The sequence below is a fragment of the Acanthaster planci genome, linkage group LG01 (assembly GCF_054643075.1).
Source record: "Acanthaster planci isolate LZ-2023a linkage group LG01, COTS_SCS, whole genome shotgun sequence".
Classification (NCBI taxonomy): Eukaryota; Metazoa; Echinodermata; class Asteroidea; order Valvatida; family Acanthasteridae; genus Acanthaster; species Acanthaster planci.
In genome coordinates this window covers 26,361,302-26,381,824 of record NC_141777.1, presented here as the reverse complement: position 1 = coordinate 26,381,824, position 20,523 = coordinate 26,361,302, and the positions used below count along the sequence as shown (strand labels likewise).

At 41.7% G+C, this 20,523-nt stretch overlaps 2 protein-coding genes across 5 annotated transcripts; both read right to left on the bottom strand.

Moving 5' to 3' along the window:
- Nucleotides 1-730: 730 nt before the first annotated feature.
- LOC110975189 (uncharacterized) lies at nucleotides 731-13,679 on the bottom strand. Of its 3 annotated transcripts, none has more exons than XM_087133117.1 (14): nucleotides 13,108-13,679; nucleotides 12,034-12,276; nucleotides 10,304-10,546; nucleotides 9,651-9,893; nucleotides 8,841-9,083; nucleotides 8,452-8,691; nucleotides 7,743-7,991; nucleotides 7,156-7,268; nucleotides 6,513-6,571; nucleotides 6,074-6,228; nucleotides 5,440-5,602; nucleotides 4,861-4,931; nucleotides 3,876-3,990; nucleotides 731-3,165 (listed from the first exon to the last, which is right to left on the bottom strand). In XM_087133117.1, exons 1-14 carry the CDS (start codon nucleotides 13,196-13,198, stop codon nucleotides 2,052-2,054), a joined length of 3,342 nt encoding a protein of 1,113 aa, XP_086989243.1. In that variant the 5' UTR covers nucleotides 13,199-13,679; the 3' UTR covers nucleotides 731-2,051. The 3 variants fall into 3 exon arrangements, with proteins under 3 accessions (XP_086989243.1, XP_086989325.1, XP_086989292.1); XM_087133199.1 differs by having other exon boundaries at nucleotides 7,863-7,991; XM_087133166.1 differs by having other exon boundaries at nucleotides 12,034-12,261.
- Nucleotides 13,680-14,325: 646 nt separating this feature from the next.
- On the bottom strand, nucleotides 14,326-20,467 carry LOC110975158 (uncharacterized). Of its 2 annotated transcripts, none has more exons than XM_022227358.2 (3): nucleotides 18,353-20,467; nucleotides 17,198-17,422; nucleotides 14,326-16,617 (listed from the first exon to the last, which is right to left on the bottom strand). In XM_022227358.2, the coding sequence occupies exons 1-3, from the start codon at nucleotides 20,316-20,318 to the stop codon at nucleotides 15,821-15,823; spliced, it is 2,988 nt and encodes a 995-aa protein (XP_022083050.2). In that variant the 5' UTR covers nucleotides 20,319-20,467; the 3' UTR covers nucleotides 14,326-15,820. The 2 variants fall into 2 exon arrangements, with proteins under 2 accessions (XP_022083050.2, XP_022083051.2); XM_022227359.2 differs by having other exon boundaries at nucleotides 18,359-20,467.
- Nucleotides 20,468-20,523: the final 56 nt, after the last annotated feature.

Here is a 20,523-nt window from a genome sequence, read left to right as displayed (position 1 = left end):
TTTATGCCTCCTGGCAGCTTGTGGAAAGAAGCAGATTAAAACTAAATTAGTTCATTGTTCAGATAAATGGAGTCTTGGGCCCAATTCATGGGGCTGCTAAACAGCAGAAAATTTGAGCTTACTATTGCCCAAAATTCTGTTAACCATACGGGGTGCTTGGCGTGGTTGTGCCAACATTTGTGCACACATAGAAATTTCTACTGTTACTTCACTAAGTTAAGAAAATATTTCCTGTGAGGTAAGCATGCCTTTTGCTATGCTTACTGCTTACCATATCTCCATGAAATGTGCAGAACCTCTGTTGGTGTAAATGGTATGCTTAGCAGTGCCCCTAAATTGGACCCTGGTTCATTAAAAGTCAACTTTCGTTGCTAGGGTTTGCCAAATGACATATCCATGAACCTTGTGCAGACAGTGGAAAGGTAATCATAAAAGTACTTAATAAAGAAAAACAACAGAACTGAGTTGATCTGGGAATTTGATCTTCATAACAGGATTTTGTTGAGAGCGTTCTTTGTGCACATTTGCACTGTTGTCACATGTGCAACCCCCCACACATTTCCTGTGATCCACCATCTTTGTCAGGCTGTGAGCAAAGTGGCAGTGTTGTCTTGTATCTCTCAAATAGCAAAAACCAAAATCTCCTGCAATTACTACTTTAAGATTGGCCAATTGATGCTTTATCAACTATTAAAGACTGGACACATGATGGACTCTCAACCAATGGGAATGGCTAACCTGCACCAGGTACACGTATTTATGAGCGTCTGTTGTGCATCTGCATCAAGTACATGTACACAGCTTTCCACCACATTCATTTCTTTACATGTAGTTCATGATTGTGCATTCCACTTATAATTCTTTTTTAAATCAGAACAGAATCTAACTGGAAAATTAGAATTTTGCCATACTTTAATACTGAACACAAATTAAATGTACTTTTTTATATGAACAAACAATAACATGCTGTAAATAATTAAGCAACTCAAAGAGTAACAGACAATAAGAGAGAATATATACCGGTAGATACTTGGATTTGTATTTAACTTTTTATAGACTACTTCTTCCAACCACTTCATATGGAACTTCCAAGAAGAATAATTAAATTTTCAATTTTATTGTGTAAAGCTACTCTGTCGTCATTTACAAACCCATTTCTGTATACTTTGCCAGTTTGTACATACATATTACACTGTACTGGGTTATGAGGACGAGGCTCAAGTTGAAATACGAATGTTATTGGGGCCAAAATTGTTACGGGGACAAATATTTGTTCCCACGACTTGGTCCCGACCTTTCTAACAAATTGCCCCTTCATGTGGGAAAGACCTACCCATCCATTCTTGCCCAACACACTCCATGGGAGTTATAAATGTATGTGTACATGCACAGATTTTAATATCATGTATTGTGCAGAGGCAGTCAGTGTAAAACCCAGAGGCAGGGTATATGTGCGTAACAAAAAAAAACTCTGCATGCAGCACTGGGACTGTTGAAAAAACAGAAACGCAATACTTGCAGGAATGTTGGAAAAGGATTAACGTTGACAATGCTATATCCATGGCGTCTTACCCGTGTCACTCACAGTGCTATGGTTGACGTCCTTTCCCGGCCACACAGGTACAGCCATATGTGTACGCTGAAATGCAACATGGTACTTGCAGTGACAATTCGGCCTGAAAAACTAAGTGAACATTATGCTCTAAGTACTGGGACTTCTGATTTGGGGTGGGAAGTACAAGATTTGACAAAGATATGCTGAATGCGTCCGGGTTTTTGCAGAAAGAACAGGGAAACACAATTTCTCAGTTGACATTAGAATAATTCTTTCACACCAACTTCTAAGTAGTCATATTCCCACACATGACTCCATAGTATCTAGTCATCACTTTGACTTCTACTACATGTAGTCTATACCTTGCACTTGTAAATTGGGAAAGTGACTTAACCATAGCAGTGGTGGTCGGTCTCTGCATGTACTTGCATCTTCCATGTTTGAGTTGAGTTCAAATTTCTACATTTAACATAGAAACACGGCTCTGATGACTATCTCAGACAAAGTGTTCCTCAGTCATCACGACGTCACTTCTGCCTTCATTGGTAGATGGGAGACTACACAAAACTTGGCAGGTGGATCTTTCACTGTTGATTGCAGATTCCATGGGGGTCTTGTCAGAAGTTGGCATTGTCTCATTGGACAGTTTCTCATCATTGGACTGTCTCTCATCAAAATCTAAAACAGGATCTGGTATTGTCCCATCGTAGGAATGGGTACGTCCAGATGAGAAAGAGGCTCGTTCGGAGGCTGACTTGATTAATTCTGGCCGTGTTTCGATAAGGGGAGTGGTGTCAAATGATTGGTCAAATTCAAAAGCAGGATTGGGCGTACATGTATATCCGTCCCAGTAGTGGGACAACAGTGGGGTTGTTTCCTGTGGATCTTTGGGGCTGGCCTGTGGATGTGAATTGACAAAGTCAATTTGTTCATCTTCGGGCATCTCACTGTCAATAAGTGGGTCTGGAATCTCTCCGTCGTAGGAATGGGCAACGTCAGACGGCGCAAAGGGGATTCTTTCAACATCAGCTTGGACTGTAATCAACAGGGGTCTGGCGACAGAGGCTGAAGCCCCCTCTCTGTGCATCTCAGTGGAATTGCTTGTGCCGGGGAACTCGACGACTTCCGTTCCGCTGTCGCAAGAGCAAGAACAAGAAGAGTGGGAATTCAGGGACTGGGAGGCACAGCAAGGGGATGAGGTACAAGATGTACACGAGGAACATGAGGTTCTGCTGCCGCTGTGGGAGTGCTCTTTGAGCGTGTAGCCATCTTGACGGCCAGCGCTGATGTCATGAGGACCGATTAAGCTGTCTTGAGGGCAAACGCTGCTGTCACGGGGGCCAGCGCAGCTCCCGCGGGGGCTGGTGCTCCTCTCGTAGGGGCCAGCAAAGCCATCAGGGCCTTCCCTGACTCCAAGCGTCCCCTCTGCCAGGTGGGGGGCCGGCTCCTCCTGGCTGCCTGCTGAGTCGATCCCCACCTGCACATCGCTATCAGGCAAACTCATCTCTCCTTCTCCTTGGGAGGTGTAGCCTAGATCCTCGCTTGTCATGCCTGCAGGTGATTCTGCTGATCTGCCTTGAAGTACGTGCATAAGATAGTTGGCCTCAGCACTGGAACAGAAGGAAAAGGTCTCATCAGGTTTTGAGCTTTTGGCAAGCCCTGCAAACAAGAATGCTGGTAAGCAGCAATTAATAGTGGCATGCACATTCATAACAAGATAAGGAGGCTACTAAAGAACATGCTGAATGCAACAGTGAAGATACATGTAGCCCTAGACCATAGATGAACCCAGGTGTCAATGAATAAGGACTTAATTGGTATGGTTAGAGATAAAATGTGTTCTATTAGGGCCTTGGCTTGCACACCCATTTTAAAAACAGAACTTTGACAGTCTGCAAGGTTGATTAGTGGAAGATGGCTATAGACGCTGTCCAAGAATCTCTTTTATGGGTCACCAGTGGTTTTGAAAGCCCTGAACACATTCTGCATATCCAGTTCACTTAGTATGTGCTGGATGTCATCACAAGGCTCGTCTATACAAGACATCATCACCAATATGGTTTCACTACAAACTTTCTCTTTCTGAATTGGAAAACAAGTGCAAACAGTGTTGCAAATTGTAAATGCAACCAAACTGAACAGATGCTGTGTCGTTCAGCTCCATTATGTGCATTTGTTTATGCCTAGATTTGCCAAGTGAAACTCAAGTGCATGGTTATGATTTGTGCATTTAAATCTGAGAAGAGGATGGAAATAGATTCAAGGAACATGACATACACGTGGCAGAGCTTACTTGTGAGTGATATGGCCTATAACTCACCCTTTCTCTCTCTTTGCATGTCTCTTGCACCTGTGTGCAATTACACAAATGGCCAGCACACCCAGCATCATGGCAAACCACACACCTCCAACACTAATGACAATCAGCTGCTTACCTGTACCATTGCAATCAGCAATGTTAGAAACAGAGAGAGGTCAGGAATCTCCGTGCATGTTATGTCCAGTGGTACTGGGGAAAATGCACAGCATCAATGAATGGTATTTGTATGTGATTTGCCATTGGGCACCTTGCATAAAAGCTGATTGGTGTATTTCACCTAATTCCTTAGATAGTTGAGCATTGTGCTCATTCCGTTACAATTTGGTCATCTCCACATGCAGGGTATGCCCTTTCGGTCTCAATATTGAATATGGCAATCAGGATGAGTGTTTTCAAGCCTGGAGTTGATACTTACCGAATCGATATGGAGAGAATGTGCATATGTACTGTCAAGTTCAAAAAGTGGGAATCTTCGCTATACAGGGTGTCCACAAAAAAGTATACCGAGATAAAAATTACATAAAAATGTCAGATGTGCCTTGACAGGAAAGGTGGCCATGTGGAGGGCATATCACATAAAACTTATGAGGTCAGTTGTGAAAAAAAAAGCAAATTAGATTGATTTAGGTACATTCCTTACTTTCAAGAATGTGCTCTTAAAGCCAAGGCATTCGGTATTCTGCACACTTGCATGGTTGAGCCTTGTTAATCAAATATGCAAATTTGTCGCAGTGCCGATTTCAGTACCTTTAACATTGGTCTAGTTTGTTCACTCATCTGTGGCAATAACACCACAAGCTGTATACCACTGCAAAGAGGGCATTCTGCTCTAGACATACATTTCTCTTTTCCATACATACAGTAGTTTTGCCAGTACAGTAATTTTATCTCAATATACTTTTTATGTGGACACCCTGTACATATGGGCTTACATTTACAACTCCATCCCATAACCATTCCGAGAATATCAAGGATGGTAGCTTACCAGTTAAGGCAATTCTGGTCAAGTCACATCTGTCTCCAGAGTAGGCATATACATGGTGTTCGTTGTTGCAGCTGAAGAGTAAAAAATTTAGAGACACGTCATGTTCAAGTGTCCTTTGGCAATGTAAAACCATACATTTAAAAAGTTCAGCAGTAGGATTAATGAACTAATAACAGTAGTGTTCTTTTGTAATTTAATTTTTTTAGCAAACTAAGATAGCTTGAGAGAAGTGGTGTTGATGAGAATTTTTGAAATTTCTTGGTTTTCTTCTTGGGAGACAGTTTATTAAATTTAAGTTTGGAAAGCCTTGAAATTCCTTTTGGGGGGGTTAGAAGGAAACTTTGCAGCATATAATTGTAAGTTGTTTCTAAAAGTGTCCGGGGGATATTTCAAAATGTTGATCTCATTCTGCTGTAACACAAATGAAGCAGAAATTCTGTGCAAGTTTTCCTTTCACTGCATCTGGTCAGACATACATGTAAATATTGCATAACTGTGTGGTAAAATCAAAAGTTTGTAGTCTTCAAAGTTATACTGAAATGGAAGGATTCAGGGCCGTTGGGATTAATGTGGACTTACTCGCACATAACAAGGTTCTGTGCATTCGTCCAACATTTGCCACCATTCAGGCAGTAGTCAGGATTATCAGTACATGTGGCAGAACATTGAAGACCAGTTGGTCTGCATTTCATAGTGACTGGACATGGTGAAAGGGTGCATGCATCTAAAATTGCCAAGTTTCCTGCAAAAAAAACAACAAAACCTCATAAATGAGCACACTGCCGTTACGGGACATACTAGGCCCCATATCAACTGGTGGGGAAAACTCCAAATTCATACAGGGGTGCATCTGTTGGAGAACTGGATAAAAGGGGAAAGTATCAAAAAGCTCAATGCATATCAGTAATATTGCTAGAACAGTTCTAAGTAGCCTGGAATTTACAAAAGATCTCCTTACTTTGTTGGAAAAAGCCATCAAGATTGCCTGGCCAGGGGCCTCTTTTGGTGTAAGAGATTTCAAAGTATCACCATTAACTACCACAATAAAGCAAGAACTTCATAAGTTTTGTTTCACATCGATCATTGTTTTCATTAAAAAATGACTGAAAGAATAAACATTGTCTTGCAGTGATGTGCTGACCAAAGAATGCCAGATATATATTTTAATGTATAGAACATGAATGCTTAACTCTGCAAAGGATGAAGTACAAACCATTGTCTTGTTCCAGTTTCACCTGCGTCACATTTTCCATTATTTTGTTCACAGTAGCTGCTAACATTGCACTCAGTTTATCACGCTGATCCTGAGGGCTAAGAGGCTGTGAGAATCCTATCTTGACATCTGCGATTACATCATCCCCATCGGACCTGCCAAAGGAATCAAAAAAGCTTAACGAGCCCTTCTGTAAGACTATCCTAGAAAACAAGTTCTTCTGAAGACATTTCCTCAAAAATCACTAGAGGTACAGAGGTGGGATTTATTGTAAAAGTTTTGAAGAATTCAATACATTATCTTTCAGCTTTTGAAAATACTTTCTCCCCAGGTAAACTGCTTTGCCCTACGCATGCTTTATTCTTTTGTACTGAAATACTTGGCCAGGCCATGTTCAAAACTTAAAAATGATGAAAATGAGGACATATAATTAACTCACCTGAACTGAGCAACAAAAACACCCAGTACAGTGATATCATCACGGAATGCCTTTAATACCTGCAAAATATGAAATCACAGGATTTCACTTCTGACACTACAAAGATTCTGGTCCCAAATATTTTTAAAGGTCTACAGTGTTTTGGAAGAAACAGTTTTAAGCTGTTGTGGAATTGAATCAAGCTCAGCTTTAAGTTTTGCCAAATGTTACTGGAGCATTTGGTAAATTGTAGATTAGATTTTCACTTAGTGATAAATTTGTATCTTAATTATAAAATGTATATTTCAATAATGCTACATGTGTAAGTGTAATTCTGGTGCTTTTTTAGATCCCATCTTCTTCTGCCTGTGCCATGTTGGTTTGAATGGGTTTATACAGTGAAAAACAACTGAATATATCAAGGCAGTGAATAGTCAAGTACGGAGACAGCTGGTATACTGTTTTTATTCCTTTGTTTTTTCAAAGGGGTGTCTTGTTTTGGGAAAAAATCATCATATTTTTGAGCCATGAATGAAACACTTCAATGGGGAGACATTAGTCAAGTTATTAGGAAATGCCGGATAGAAAGAGTGCCCCCACTTGCACAGTAAAGATCAGTAAAGTTTTATCTCGAAGAGACAAGTGAGAAAAAGCCAATTTTCACATCTTTCTCAACTGTGGAGGCCAACTTCTGAAACTCCTCTGAGCTGTTGTTATGAAGATCACTGACGTACGTGATGTTGTCAAGTACCAAGTGAAAGGAAATATAATTTGCGCCTGAGGAAAACAGAAAAGAAAAACGGATATCAATATAGAGTGGTACCAAAGAATTCATGTTTAATTCACTTTGGGAAAAGAGAGTGGTGACAATTTTCCATCTAATTTCTTTAAATGATGAACTGTCTTTTGGCTTCAACTGGCTGAGGGCAATAGTACTAACATTTATCACTTTGCAAGAGAAAAAATTCGACTTTTGTATGTCACGAAACATTCACAAGCTGAAATGTGTTCAATTTTTCCAAATTTTCAGCGCGAAATTTTGTGTAATGTCATACGAAATTTGCATTCTCAATCATCCTGTTTAAAACTGATTATGAAACTTCCTTAAGTAAAAACCTCCTACTAAATGGAGTCAAAAGAAAGTCCAGAATGTTTAGAAATTGCAGGGAAGATCTTGCTGATATAGGCACAGGCCCTTGCTGGTGTGTTGTCAATCCTTAACAGCAGAATGCAATTTTAACAGAACCTTACCGGGAATATCCTTTATTGTCACAGGAAAAGAACATTCTGCCTGGTTCCCTGCTTGATCTTGAGCACTGTAGGTTACATTAGTAGAACCGGGTGGGAACCAGTCTCCTGGTTTGTGAGTACCGTTTAGTTGTGGGGCTCCCAAGTTGTCCGTTGCCTTTGGTTCCACCCACCATGCTTTGACAGTTTCCTGGACACTGGTAAGCTTGGTGATGGTCTGTGGACAATCTCGTATGACTGGTGCCTCTCGGTCTGAAAGTGAACACATTATGACCAATCCTGAACAAACTGGCAAAGACAATGCACCTGTATTTGCCTCATTGGCTCAAGAAGCTTTCAAGAATCTTTTCTGGCTGTCATCAAGGGAGCCCTAGCCTCATAGCCTTACCTTATTTTGACGGCTAACATGCCATGTTGCCAACGGCTGCTTATATAACAGAACTTTCACCCTCTGTACTGATTAATCTTAACATGTGATCACTGTACCAGGACTGTAGTTGAATCCATTACACATTTTGTCACAAATTCAGTTACAAGTAGCTGCATATACTTTGTTACAGTTCATTTCAAGAGCTTGTGACTTTGTGTTGGACTAGATGACTTCTGATGGACTTGCATTAACCTTAACCCCCTAGGGTGCATGTAAAAATCATATTGGAATTGGAGGATTTGGGACTGTTAGGATAGCTTTAAGAAAGTGAAGTGAGCAAACCCTTGATGGTTATAAAGAAACCACAGCTCAGAATTCCCCCTGTATCATCCGTAGCCTCGTACACTACTTGTGTCTCTCCGACGTAGAACCTTGAGTCTGGTAAGTGTGTGGCTATGATTTGAACTGGTTCACTGTCACTCATTGTTGGTTCCGACCAGCTGACAATGGCATAGGCTTGACCGGCTTCCGTTGGCCGGGTCATGTTTTGTGGGCAGCCAATCAAAACAGGTCTTGTGTTCCCTGTAATTAGAGGTAACAAATTACTGTCAAAAGATATGAGAAAAACTGCGTAACTATTCAGCTCGACAATCCATACCGCATTCCATGTTTGGATGAAGTGAGTTGTTCTTGGTCCGTAAGCAAATATTACACAGCAGCTGCTGTCTTACCCATCAGTCTCTCATAGTGAGTGAACTCTTTATTGGCAGCTATCATCTCCCACAGATCTGCAGCTGAACGACGACTCAGCATGCACTTGCCCTCATTACTGATATCGACAGAACGACAGATGAATGCCTCTTCCACGATACAGGCAGTCAGGCACTCCTCAGGGCTGGAGTGCAGTAAGATGCGGTCATTACTGCCAGGAAGAAAAGATGCTACAGTGCGAGTGAAGTGGTTGTATGGAAATCCTGGCAGAAGAACAAAAGAGAGGATATAACAACTACTGTAAATTACCTGAAGCCAGTGTCGAGTGCATAGGTGGGGTTGAAACTCCCTTCACTGTCACCCACGGCCAATTATGGGGGAAAGAAGTACTTCACACACTAAATACCTTACATACATACTTAACAAGATAAATGATGAAACAGTTCTGACTTAACATATTAACAAATGATAAAACCAACCAAAAAATGACCAACTGACGTACAGGCGTAGAGAGTCATCAAACCTATAAGCCTTTTGCAAGTTAAATTTGAATAAAATCTGGCACACTGAGTTCTTTAAGTTCACGTTAACAGAACAATTTGAATTCTCCATACTGAAGACACTGTTGCTATACCTTGTGATTCGGGGCAAGCTTTTACTTAAAAGACGCCTTGCACCAACACAATGTTTTCAATGCATAAAAAGGACACAAAGGAACCAGTCCATTCCAGAGACTCTTTTCAATATAATGCAAACAAAACCTGTCAACTGGTCAAAATATTAAAATGTGTGGTATTCTACAACTTGCAATGTATGAAAGACAGGCCTACCAGTGACAATGACAATGAAGTTGCAATATCCAGAGTTTCCCTGGTTATCTACAGCTGTATAGCTAACACCAGTGTGGCCCATGTCAAACCACTCCCCAGGCCTGTGAGTGGCTGATATGGAGACATCCCTGCCTTCCAGCGAGATGATTGGCTCTTGCCATGTCACTCTGTCTCCTGATTGGCCACTCTGCAAGATGTGAGTGACATCTTTTGGGCAGTTGCTGAACTCAAGAGGCGTCAGATCTTTTTTTGAAAGGAAAATGACCACACTCATGTCAAAGAAGGAAGTCTCTGACTGGGTGAAAGATTCCCTGTATGTTCACAAGACACATGTAGCAAAATGATGCTGTATCGCTTTCTGTCTTGTGTTGAGAATAAGATTAAGGAGACAACAAAATACAGCTTCGGAACTTGTTTGAATTTTTTTTTTTGTAGAAGCACTGACTTGAATTTAAAAATTTTGTCTTGCTTGATATCTGATATAATGCAATCCGGATATTGGTTACAGTATATTATCATGCAGCATTCACAAAGTGTGAATATTCTGAAAAATTCATCTATTATCATTCACTTGTTTATTGATAAAATGTACATGGGAAAGGACATGATGCTAAAGTGCCCATAAACAATCAACATCTCACTTTCATGGTTACCTTGTATGCTAACGGCAAATTCACAAGTTGCAACATTCTTAGATGCATCGGTGGCAGTGTAGTGCACTGAGGTTTCTCCTACTGGAAGGAAGTCTCCGAGGTCATGATCTGATGTGAGGCTGTAGAATCCTGAGTTGTCTGATGCAATAGGGGGTTGCCATGCAGCCACAGCGTCTGTCCTTGCAGATGTGAGGTTGATGGTGATATTTGGTGGACAGCTAAGAAACACAGGTACTTCATTGTCTACATAAGGAAACATCCAGAATTTCAAAGAAGTTTATAAGGCATCAGAACCAAAACTAATTCCTTTCTTATAAATTATGTCTGATTATAAAATGCAGATGTTCACTACATCAGTTTTAAAGTTATTTTTTGGTCAGAGTGTATAGTAATAATAATCAACATTATGAGGGCAGTGATGTAGTCGAGACCATCACATGACTAGACACAAGACCATGCACAAAACCAGTCACAAGTAACAGGTTGAACAATGACAAAGGAATGCTATTGTTGCAGTTCAATTGAATAGCTTGTGACTTGAATTCAGACTGGCGGTCTTGTGTTGGTCTTGCGTGGTCTTGTGAAGGTCTTAAGTGGTCTCGACTACAACTATGATAATGATACACTATCAACTCTACTTTCTTAATACATATAAAAATAGGCAGGAAAACAAAAGCAGTCATAGCTAGAGATAGCTAGAGATAGTGCAACCTTCATGTGTCCACTCCACGAGTCGTGTGCCGTTCATGGGTCAAATGTGCAATCCATGGGTCATGTGTGCCATCCATGGGTCATATGTCCCATCCATAAGTCATGTGTGCCGTCCATGGGTGATGTGTCCCATCCATGAGGTGTGTGCTGTCCATGGGTCATGTTTGTCATCCATGGGTTATATGTGCCATCCGTTGTGCCATCCATGAGTCCTGTGTGCCGTCCATGGGTCATGTGTGCTGCCAATTGGTCATGTGTGCCATCTATGAGACATGTGTGCTGTCCATGGGTCATGTGTGCTGCCAATTGGTCATGTGTGCCATCTATGAGACATGTGTGCTGTCCATAAGTCCTGTATGCCATTCATGGGTCACGTGTGCTGTCCATGGGTCATGTGTGCCATCCATGAGTCATCTGTTCTGTCCACGGGTCATGTGTACCGTCCATGAGTCCTGTATGCCGTCCACAGGTCATGTGTGCCGTCCACGAGTCACATGTCCCATCCATGAGTCATGTGTGCCATCCATGAGTCATGTGTGCTGTCCATGGGTCATGTGTGCCATCCATGAGTCATGTGTGCTGTCCATGAGTCGTGTGTGCAGTCCATGGGTCATGCGTGCCATCCATGGGTCATGTTTGCTGTTCACGAGCTATGTGTGCCATCTATGGGTTATGTGTGCCATCGATAAGTCGTGTACTGTCCACAGGTTGTGTGTGCTGTCCATGGGTCAGGTGTGTCATCCATGGGTCATATATGCCATCCACTGGTCATGTGTGCTGTCCATGAGTCCCGTATGCCGTCCATGAGTTAGTGCGCCATCCACATATTGTGCGTAACATCCACGGGTAACATATGTGCCACCCACTGGCTGCATGTACCATCATCCACCTGTCATGTGTCATCCTTGGGTCACGTGAGCCATCTGTGTTTTGTGTCAATCATGTGTACCATTCATCCTGCAGGACAACGCCACATGGAAACTACATACAACAAAAAAAATCTTGTATGTCATCATTACCTTGAACATGAATGAAGAACGTACAGTTGCCAGCCCCTTGAAGAGTCTCATTGTACAGTACATACACAATGCGTGTAGTGCCAATGCCAAACCTGTCTCCTGGTTTGTGGCCTGTGGCTGAGGCAAGGGCTGTCATGGTAGTTCCATTCTGTGCGACTGGGGGATACCACTCCACAGTGGCATATGCTTCCCCAGCATCAGTACTGGTGGTGATATTTTCAGGGCAACCTTGAGGAAGAGATACTGAATATGAAAATGGTACACAGGTTTTAGGACTTAGATTTCACATTGCAATGCTGTTTTGGAACAAAATTTGGCCCAATAAAACGAATTGCAGTTGTTTGCTGATGATATTTTTAAAGACAAACTGACTTCTTTGTGTGGTGATCCAAAGTGTTGCCTACTTCCAGAACTGGACGGCTTTACAAACCCCACAAGGTAAGGGTTCCATATTTGGACATATCACTTGAAACCCTATGCCCAAACCCTATATAAGCCCAGTCTGAAAAATTATGGGTGCTAATTCTAAGCATATGTTTCAATATTTTCACTGCTAAATTTGCCTTTTTTGGGCATGTTGTTACTTTCTGATGGCTTAAAAACCACTGCAAGGGAAGCTAATTGATGTCCGTATATGGAACCCAAACCATTATTTTAAAGGGGCTCAATATAAACATGAAATTAACAACCTCTCCTACTGAAGAGCATTGATTGAGATCTTTGAAGAATTACTGAAGTGAAACCACAACACTCATCCCCAGAGAGTCCAAAGTAGTAAAATGCAATATTACTTGCCCGAAATAATGACTCACTATTTCCTAAAATATCCTACAAAGTTTCCTACAAACAGAAAAGATAAACCACTCAAAAATGCTCACACTACCGTTACAATGGTAAAGACCACAAACACAAGCAAGACTTGGCAGGTAGCTGATGATCATTTTTCGAGAAAATATCTTAGCAAGTCAAAACCTCTCTTGAAGCCAAAAATATCATCGTCTCGTCTCTCTGTCCCCCCATGAGATTTATCACAGAGCAAGCCCATGGGGGTGAAGAAAAAGCTCTTAGTCTAACCCTCACAACGCACAACAGGGAGCCACAGTAGCAGAGCAAATCCCGTCCGGAGCCTCGTCGACACAGATGAAGTCCGAGATGCGTAGATCATGTTCTGGGACTTGATTTTGGTCACTCTCCAACATTGCAAAAAACGGGCAACCCGCACCAAGAACTTGTCAAAGGGCTCGCCTTTCTAGGAATCATGTCCTAAGCGACGTCTGCAAAGCTAACAATTCCACCAACTTAAGACCGATGGTGATAGTTTTACAGAGCACAGTACAAAAACCAATGGCGCAATACAAACGAGTGGGCACACTGCAGTCCAACACATTGGCGGGAATTCTTCAAATAGCCGAAGAATCAAGGTTTCGTCATTCATTATATTCGCTAATCCTTGAACTTAATCACGTGAAGTGAAACAACTCCATCAAGTGGTTCATACTTTCAAACTGAATGAGCTCGCCTGGTTTTGAAATGGGGATCAGGGGCGGATCCAGGATTTTTCCAGGTTGGGGTTAGGCCGGAGATTTTTTTTAATGTCTCTTTTTTTGTGTGCAGACAAGCCGAATGATGATGATTACGATGACATTGGTGCACTTAGTTTGGTTATTTTTTTATTATTCCGCTAATTTTTTAAGAACCTTTTTTCTCCTCTCTGTTTCTTTCCTTTTTTGAGCGGCGGGGGGTCCGACCCCTACCCCCTCGGATTCGCGCCTTGAGTGGACGAGGATGTCTCTAAAACAACTTTTTGGTACACTCATGTAGTGTGTACACTGCCTTTTGGAAACATTTTTTTTACTATCAGTCCAGTGTTGGTCTTCCCAAGACATGCAACTTAATCGCACCACCTACAAATTCGTAGGACAAATTGCTTTTGAAACGAATGAATAAACATGACGTAATTCTTTTGAGTAGAGGAAGCATTGGGGATTATGGAACCATTAATTTTCACGCGATAACTTTTCACCTACGTTCGTGACAGTTTTATATACGTACCAAAGCGAACACGTGCGTATGTGAGAACTCTCTCCCCAAGTACAATTCCCACCCCCAAAAAAGCTAATTTAAAATGGTACTGTAATCAATGGGACGGTGGAAACTACATTTTGAAAATGTTCCATTTGTGAAAGCTTCCATTTAACCTCATAAAACGTGTATGTACTACCATTTCTACACCTATTTTTTTCAGGTAACATTTGGAGCTCACTGGAAAAATAACACTCCAAATTCTGGAGGTTCTTCTGTTCATGCTTTAATGTGGAAAGAATAAAACCATTAAATTTGAAAATTTTCAGCATAATAAATAGCTCTTACAGATCATATAAAAAACAGGCAGGTTAAAAGATGAATTCATTCACAAACGTGTTCATTCTTATCCGGGCAAGGGAAGATCCAACTTTTTGCTTTTGGGGGGTAAATTGGAGACAAGCTGGTTTATCTCTCTCTTTAGGAATGCAACTAAAGCTATTACGTGTGAGAATTTTCTTGCATTTATTTCTTTTGTTACAATGTTAAATATATTAGGATAAGCCCAGGTCAAATACATGCTATGTAGCAGGGGCTACACAGAGGTACAGGGGCCAAGGGTAAAGTACTAGGTTATAATCTGGACTCCAACTTCTGAAAAACTAAGAGTTCACAGGAATTCGTTGACAAGGAACTCAAACTTAACGACCAGTGCCAGGAAAAAATGCAATCAACCACATGTACAGATACTTATTTTATGTGCCATGTTGGTTTAAAAAACCGGTATTTAACCTTGCTCTAATATATACAAAAAGCAGTCTCCTTACAGTAGGTTTGTCTGTGATCCAGCTCTTTTGTGATTACTACAGTGGCTCAAGTTTGATTAAAACTCACTTAATAAGAACATTTTGTTACTGGTTTTGGTTTCACTGCATAATGACCCACACTTCTAATCCCAGTAAAAAAAAATTGTAAAGATAAAATGTAGATGCCCACTGATACTTCATCATGTTAAATTAAAGGTGGATACTTTAAATGAAGTAAACTGAACCACAAGTATAAAACCTTTAGTTCTTGCATTGAATAAAGCTGATTTTAAATAGAAACAAGTGGCTTGAAATGAACCAAAAATCCTACCAATCTTGATTGTGTGTGACACATACGCAGTCTAACATCTTACGAATACTAGGCACTGAAGGGCTCACAGGGGGGGCCCGGGGTTTTGTCATTTAAAATATGCCAGATCATGAAAAATGACAAATCAGTACAAAAAAGGAGCAACAAAAGGCAACATTTTGGCTTTTTAAATCGCGATTTACATCAGTGTTTTTAATCGGGTGATTTAAATCAACCAACCCTGACATGACCTAAGTGCCTTTAAACCCCAAGAGTAATCCATGGTGTGTGATGGGTACTGCAGACCTTTCTTTGGCTGCGTCACAAGTGCTGTTCTGGCTTGCTGTAGGGACAAAGCCAAGGGAATAATTCTACAAAGTGTTTATAAAATGTTATGCAAATTAAAATATTGAATTGTGAATACTTGCATTTAATGCTAAATGGAAATGCCTCCCAATGTACTACTGATGATGCAAAATGTGGATTTTGAGGCAGAAATTGTTGCCAACCAAGAATGAATTTTCTGCAAACTTAGGTCGTCCATAAAAAATGGCAGTCAAAGTTGAAAAACAAGAGAAAGGTCTATAAAACAGAAACCCTTGAGCTAATGATGAAGATTGTTCATGTGAGTTATAATGTAGCTCCTGGGCTAAAAGGTGTCACTGTGATCACTGTAACTGCTGTCAGAGTAGCTGCAAGCAGATTCTTCTTGATTTCTGGCATTGAGAGAATCTTCTGTCTTGAATTCTGATGAGGGAACTGTGGACTGAAGTAAGGAGGTCTCTGAGAAGGAACTGGTGGTCCTTAAGAGGGAAGGCCTTGGTTTAGGGGTTGGGGGTGTCTGAGAGCGCTCGGTTTCTTTCCTGAGGTCGGGGATCACAACCGCTGTGTTGGCGGAAATAGTTGACGTCTTGGAGGTCTTTCGGACGGGCACGGGCGATATGCTGGAGAGTTTGGGTTTAGGGAGGCTGAGGTGCCTAGTCTGGGAATTGGCTGGTTTTTCACTGGGTCTCGGGGAAGACGATTCTGGAGTCTTCACAGCAATCTGAGAGGTCTGAGACTTAGTGGTCCTCATGCTGCTGCTCCTGGATGCATCTGACAGAATCGACTGAGCTGAGTGATAGGAATCAGAGCAGTTGGATGCAAGGGGTGCAAGTTCTTGCTCTGCGGTTGAAGAGAGATTGTCGGTGTCCACAAAGTCATCGGAATACTGCATGTTTGTTTCGTCATCAGCTTGATCAGCACCTCCCTCTGAGGCATCCTTTCCCGAAGGCAGGCCGGGTATTTGGATTACTTTGGGATGTCTGGCAGAACTTGACGCCAACGAAACCTGGGAGTCGGTATCTGTAGAATCGTCACTGTTGCTCCCGGAGTCAGACTCGTGCAGTGAGGCACTCGGCAGATAGACATCAATACTCCGGGCACTCTTTTCACTGCTGCTCACATCTAAATCAACAAACAAATGCAGACAACAAACTGAATGGCACTCCTGCACATTTGATAATTCACACTTCACCATATCCACAGAATTTATTTGAAATTGCAGAAATTAAATGATGATAATATAATTACAACTCTCTATCATCTCATGCCCAGGAATATATGGGTAAATTTTTTGTCCCACATCCAATTTTTTTTATTACATGTATGCATGTAAATTCTATTCCATCTTGTTAACCTCAGATTTGTTGGACGATATCCTTGCAAAATGCTAACTTAAAAGTTGTCACTTTAAGCTAATTCAAGGGTCAGGCATTCATTTCAACTGGTAAAATAAGCTCTCCCGATCTTATCAAAAATTTACCCTATCAGCACACGCCATCAAATTCATCAAGTATCATTAATGAGGCTGTTATTTTATGATAAAATAGATAAGATAAATTCCTATCTTTTGATGCCTTTTGACCTTCCATTTACAACAATCACATCAGAGGATGCAATACATCTTTCATATATGGGCCTCACAATGAATGGAATAAAAATCAATTAAAACAACAACAAATGTACCTATTTTTCTGTCCCCTACCTTGATTTTCCACTGGCCTCCTGGTCCTGTTGTACCCCTTGTCACTGTCGTCTGTTCCACCGCTCTCCATTCCACCACCAGCTGCCTCCTCGTTATTTCCTTTCGTGGCCTCTGGGTGGAGACCTGCAGCTCTCTGGACAGTCGTGGTTCCTTTTGGCTTGTGAAGAGCAGACACAGGGTGCTGCTCTGGCGAGGAAATCTTGCTGTTTCTTCGGTCAGGGTGTTCTGTAATTAAGAAAAGGGCTTGAACGTGAACGTAAGGAACTAAAGCAATCACATATCAGCAAAGATGGAATCCTTGCCTTTAAGGAGACTTCTTCACTGTTATTTCACCCCATTTGTCTTAACTCCAGGGATGTGCATCAATCCAAATTACCTGTGCAGTCTCAGGAAGTCTTCCTTTTTCACAAGTGAAGGATTCAAGAGTGATTTGAGGGAGGCCTTTGTTAGAAAATGTAAAACTGTGACCACTTTTAACAGTTAAAGATAAGCCTGTGCAGATGTAATACAGTACCTGGGTCATGAACATACACGTTCATGTAAGGGTTGCCCAAATCTTATAAATACAAGTATTCAATTATAATGTGGCCACATCGACAAGTCATTTGTCTTAGATGCAAATCTATTTAAATCAATTTGTTGAATATCTTTGATGGTGAGACATGTGTACAGTATCAACTGTAGATTGTTAGCAAAAGGGCTGGAAGAAAAATCCTGGGAATTTAAAATGAAAAATACAATATACACATAGGCCCTCTAGTGAGTGCTTAGTAAGCCCATCTTTGTGTTTGTCCCACTTTGGGGGGAAAAGTTTTCTTTACGAAATGTTTTAGATTTTTTTAAAGTTTTTTCTCCCACACAGGAAAGGAAGCTCATCTTCAAAAATTGGTTTCCTATTAATTCAACAGGAAAATGTAACTGAATGATCCATCATCCATACACTGATTGATTAAACTAGTTAACTGAACAACACCCATAAGCCTATTAAAACACAGTCTTTTTCAAATGGCTAGGCATCCCTCTCCTTGGATCACAATGTTATGACCTGATTAGTTTGCATATATCTCAGGTCACTGAAACTGATTAGCTGTTGGCAGCACTTATCTTTTATTCATAAGAAACTAAGCTCAACGTGAAACCATCAACAAAACCAACCATTACTTCTTTTCTGTTCCACTGCTGCTATCTTAAAAGTAGTGGCCTTCACATCAGATGGACATTTCATCTGGGGTTGCTTGATGTGACCTGGCTCATCTTCCTCATCAAAATGGTGCGCAATTTCTGTTGAGATACGCACGTCGAGTTTGCTATCAGTGAAATCTTGTTCGTCTCTTGCATGCCGGTTCGTCACCATTGCTTTCTCCTTCTCTTCCCGGTAGGCTTGTATCCTCAACTCTTGCATCTCCATCTCCTTGAGGAGCTCGGGGTTGTTCTTCCGCAGTCTTAACTTCTGAGAGTGCGTCATGCCAAAGTGTAACTTTGCCCGGCGCTTGATTTGGACCGGCTGCTGTTGCCTCAGCCACGCTTTGGATGCCGGAATTCTCTGGGGGGGCTTGGCACACTCCCTGTGCTTGTGACGGTAGGGTTTGCTTTGATGTACAACTTTCGGTGGGTTTAGGCGGATATTTTGTTTATCATTTGTTGGCTCCAACTGTTGCTTTTTAGTAATCCGAGTACTGGTGATGGTCTGCATTTTAGGTTCTTGGACAGGTGACCTTGATGGTGTGGCAGGCCTATTCTGAAGAGATTTCCCATGGAGTAGGCTCAGCTCATGAAGCAAGGCCTCAAGAATTGGCAGCTGGGAGCGCTGTTCGGGGTCAAGCTTCAATTGACACCTCTGACACACATCTTGTTCTTGAACTCCGCCTGCATGTGCTGGTTCTGTGTCCCTCTTCTCAGTCTTTTCCATTTTCTCCGCCTGCGATTTTTCTCTCCTCAGTGTCCGGTGGGTCTTTCGCACGCTCCAGCTTGGCGAAGCACTCTGCTCCTCCGGGATGAACTTGTAGTGTGTCTCGATTTGATGGATGATGTCCTCCGACAGAGTTTGATTTGAGATGGTGCTTAAGTCGTCACTCAAATCAGCTTTCATTTTTGGTTCCAGTTTATTCGAGGGTGGATCCTGAAATCTTTGGTAAATCCTGCTCACTGACTCTTTCTGAAAGTACTGCTCTGAGGACAATGGTACATCTTCATTTGCACTGTTGAAGAACAAAGGGGGTGGACAATGGGTATTGTTCACAATAAGGTCATCATTCCTCGTGACTAGTATTGAACCATCCAACACATGCTTGTGGCGACCACTTCCTCTTGAGGTTTTAACTGTTTGAGTTGCTTGCTGTTTCTTCTCAGTATATTCAAGTTTGAGATTGCTGGCAAGATCATCTACGGTTGATATGGCAACAGAAATGCTCTTTGGATGACCTTGCACTTCCAAGTCCTCCAGAACAACTTCTGTCTCTCTGTTTGCTGTTTCTTTGTTATTTATGACATTATCTTTGTTCTTCCTTGGGGTCACAGCCAGGTCAACTCTTTTATCTCCTCTTTTTGTAATCTCTGATTGAGGAATGTGTGGTATTAGACTGGCACCCATGCTGAGTAGGCGATATCGAACCATTATCCATCCCACTTCACTTCCCATCAGATTGTACAACTTGTGGCTATCTCGATTGCCGTGTACTGATGGAATGTCCGAACCATTCTGTTCAATGTCCAGCGATATCTGCTCCATTGTACGCTGCAGTGAAACTGTACAATTGGCAACCAGTTTAGGGACCTCAGGCCAGACATCAATGAGCATTACGTACAGAGGTGTGTTTCTTAAGTAGGACAGTAACATTTCTGGGTTCATCTTGAACAGCGACGATTTACATTTGTTGATGGAAAAATTGCCTCTGTGATCTTTGAGTTCTTGCAGCTGGCTGGGAACATCTCCAAAGCTGTCCAGGAGGATCTTTTCTTTGACGTCCTGCGCCCCTCCTGGATCCACATGGTGAAGGAGCAGGGTAGGAAAATCGAGCAGACGAAATGCAACGGTCGGCAGACGACACACGACAGTCGGCGAGTTTACGCGCAGAGATTCCACTGCCAGCTCGAGCGAGAATAATGCCTCATTGGAATTCATGTTCGACGATCAAGAAGTATTCACAAGTACCGAAACACTTTGGCAATGTTGTGGTTTTTCCTGTCCAATTTAAAGCATTTTTAAACGAGATTTTGCGACCACAATTTCGCAGAAACGAGAGTGTCGCTTCTCGCCATTTTGGAATGTGCGCCAACAATAATTAGACTTCCTCAAGTCTTCCCTAAATCGTTACTGCATGCAAGAA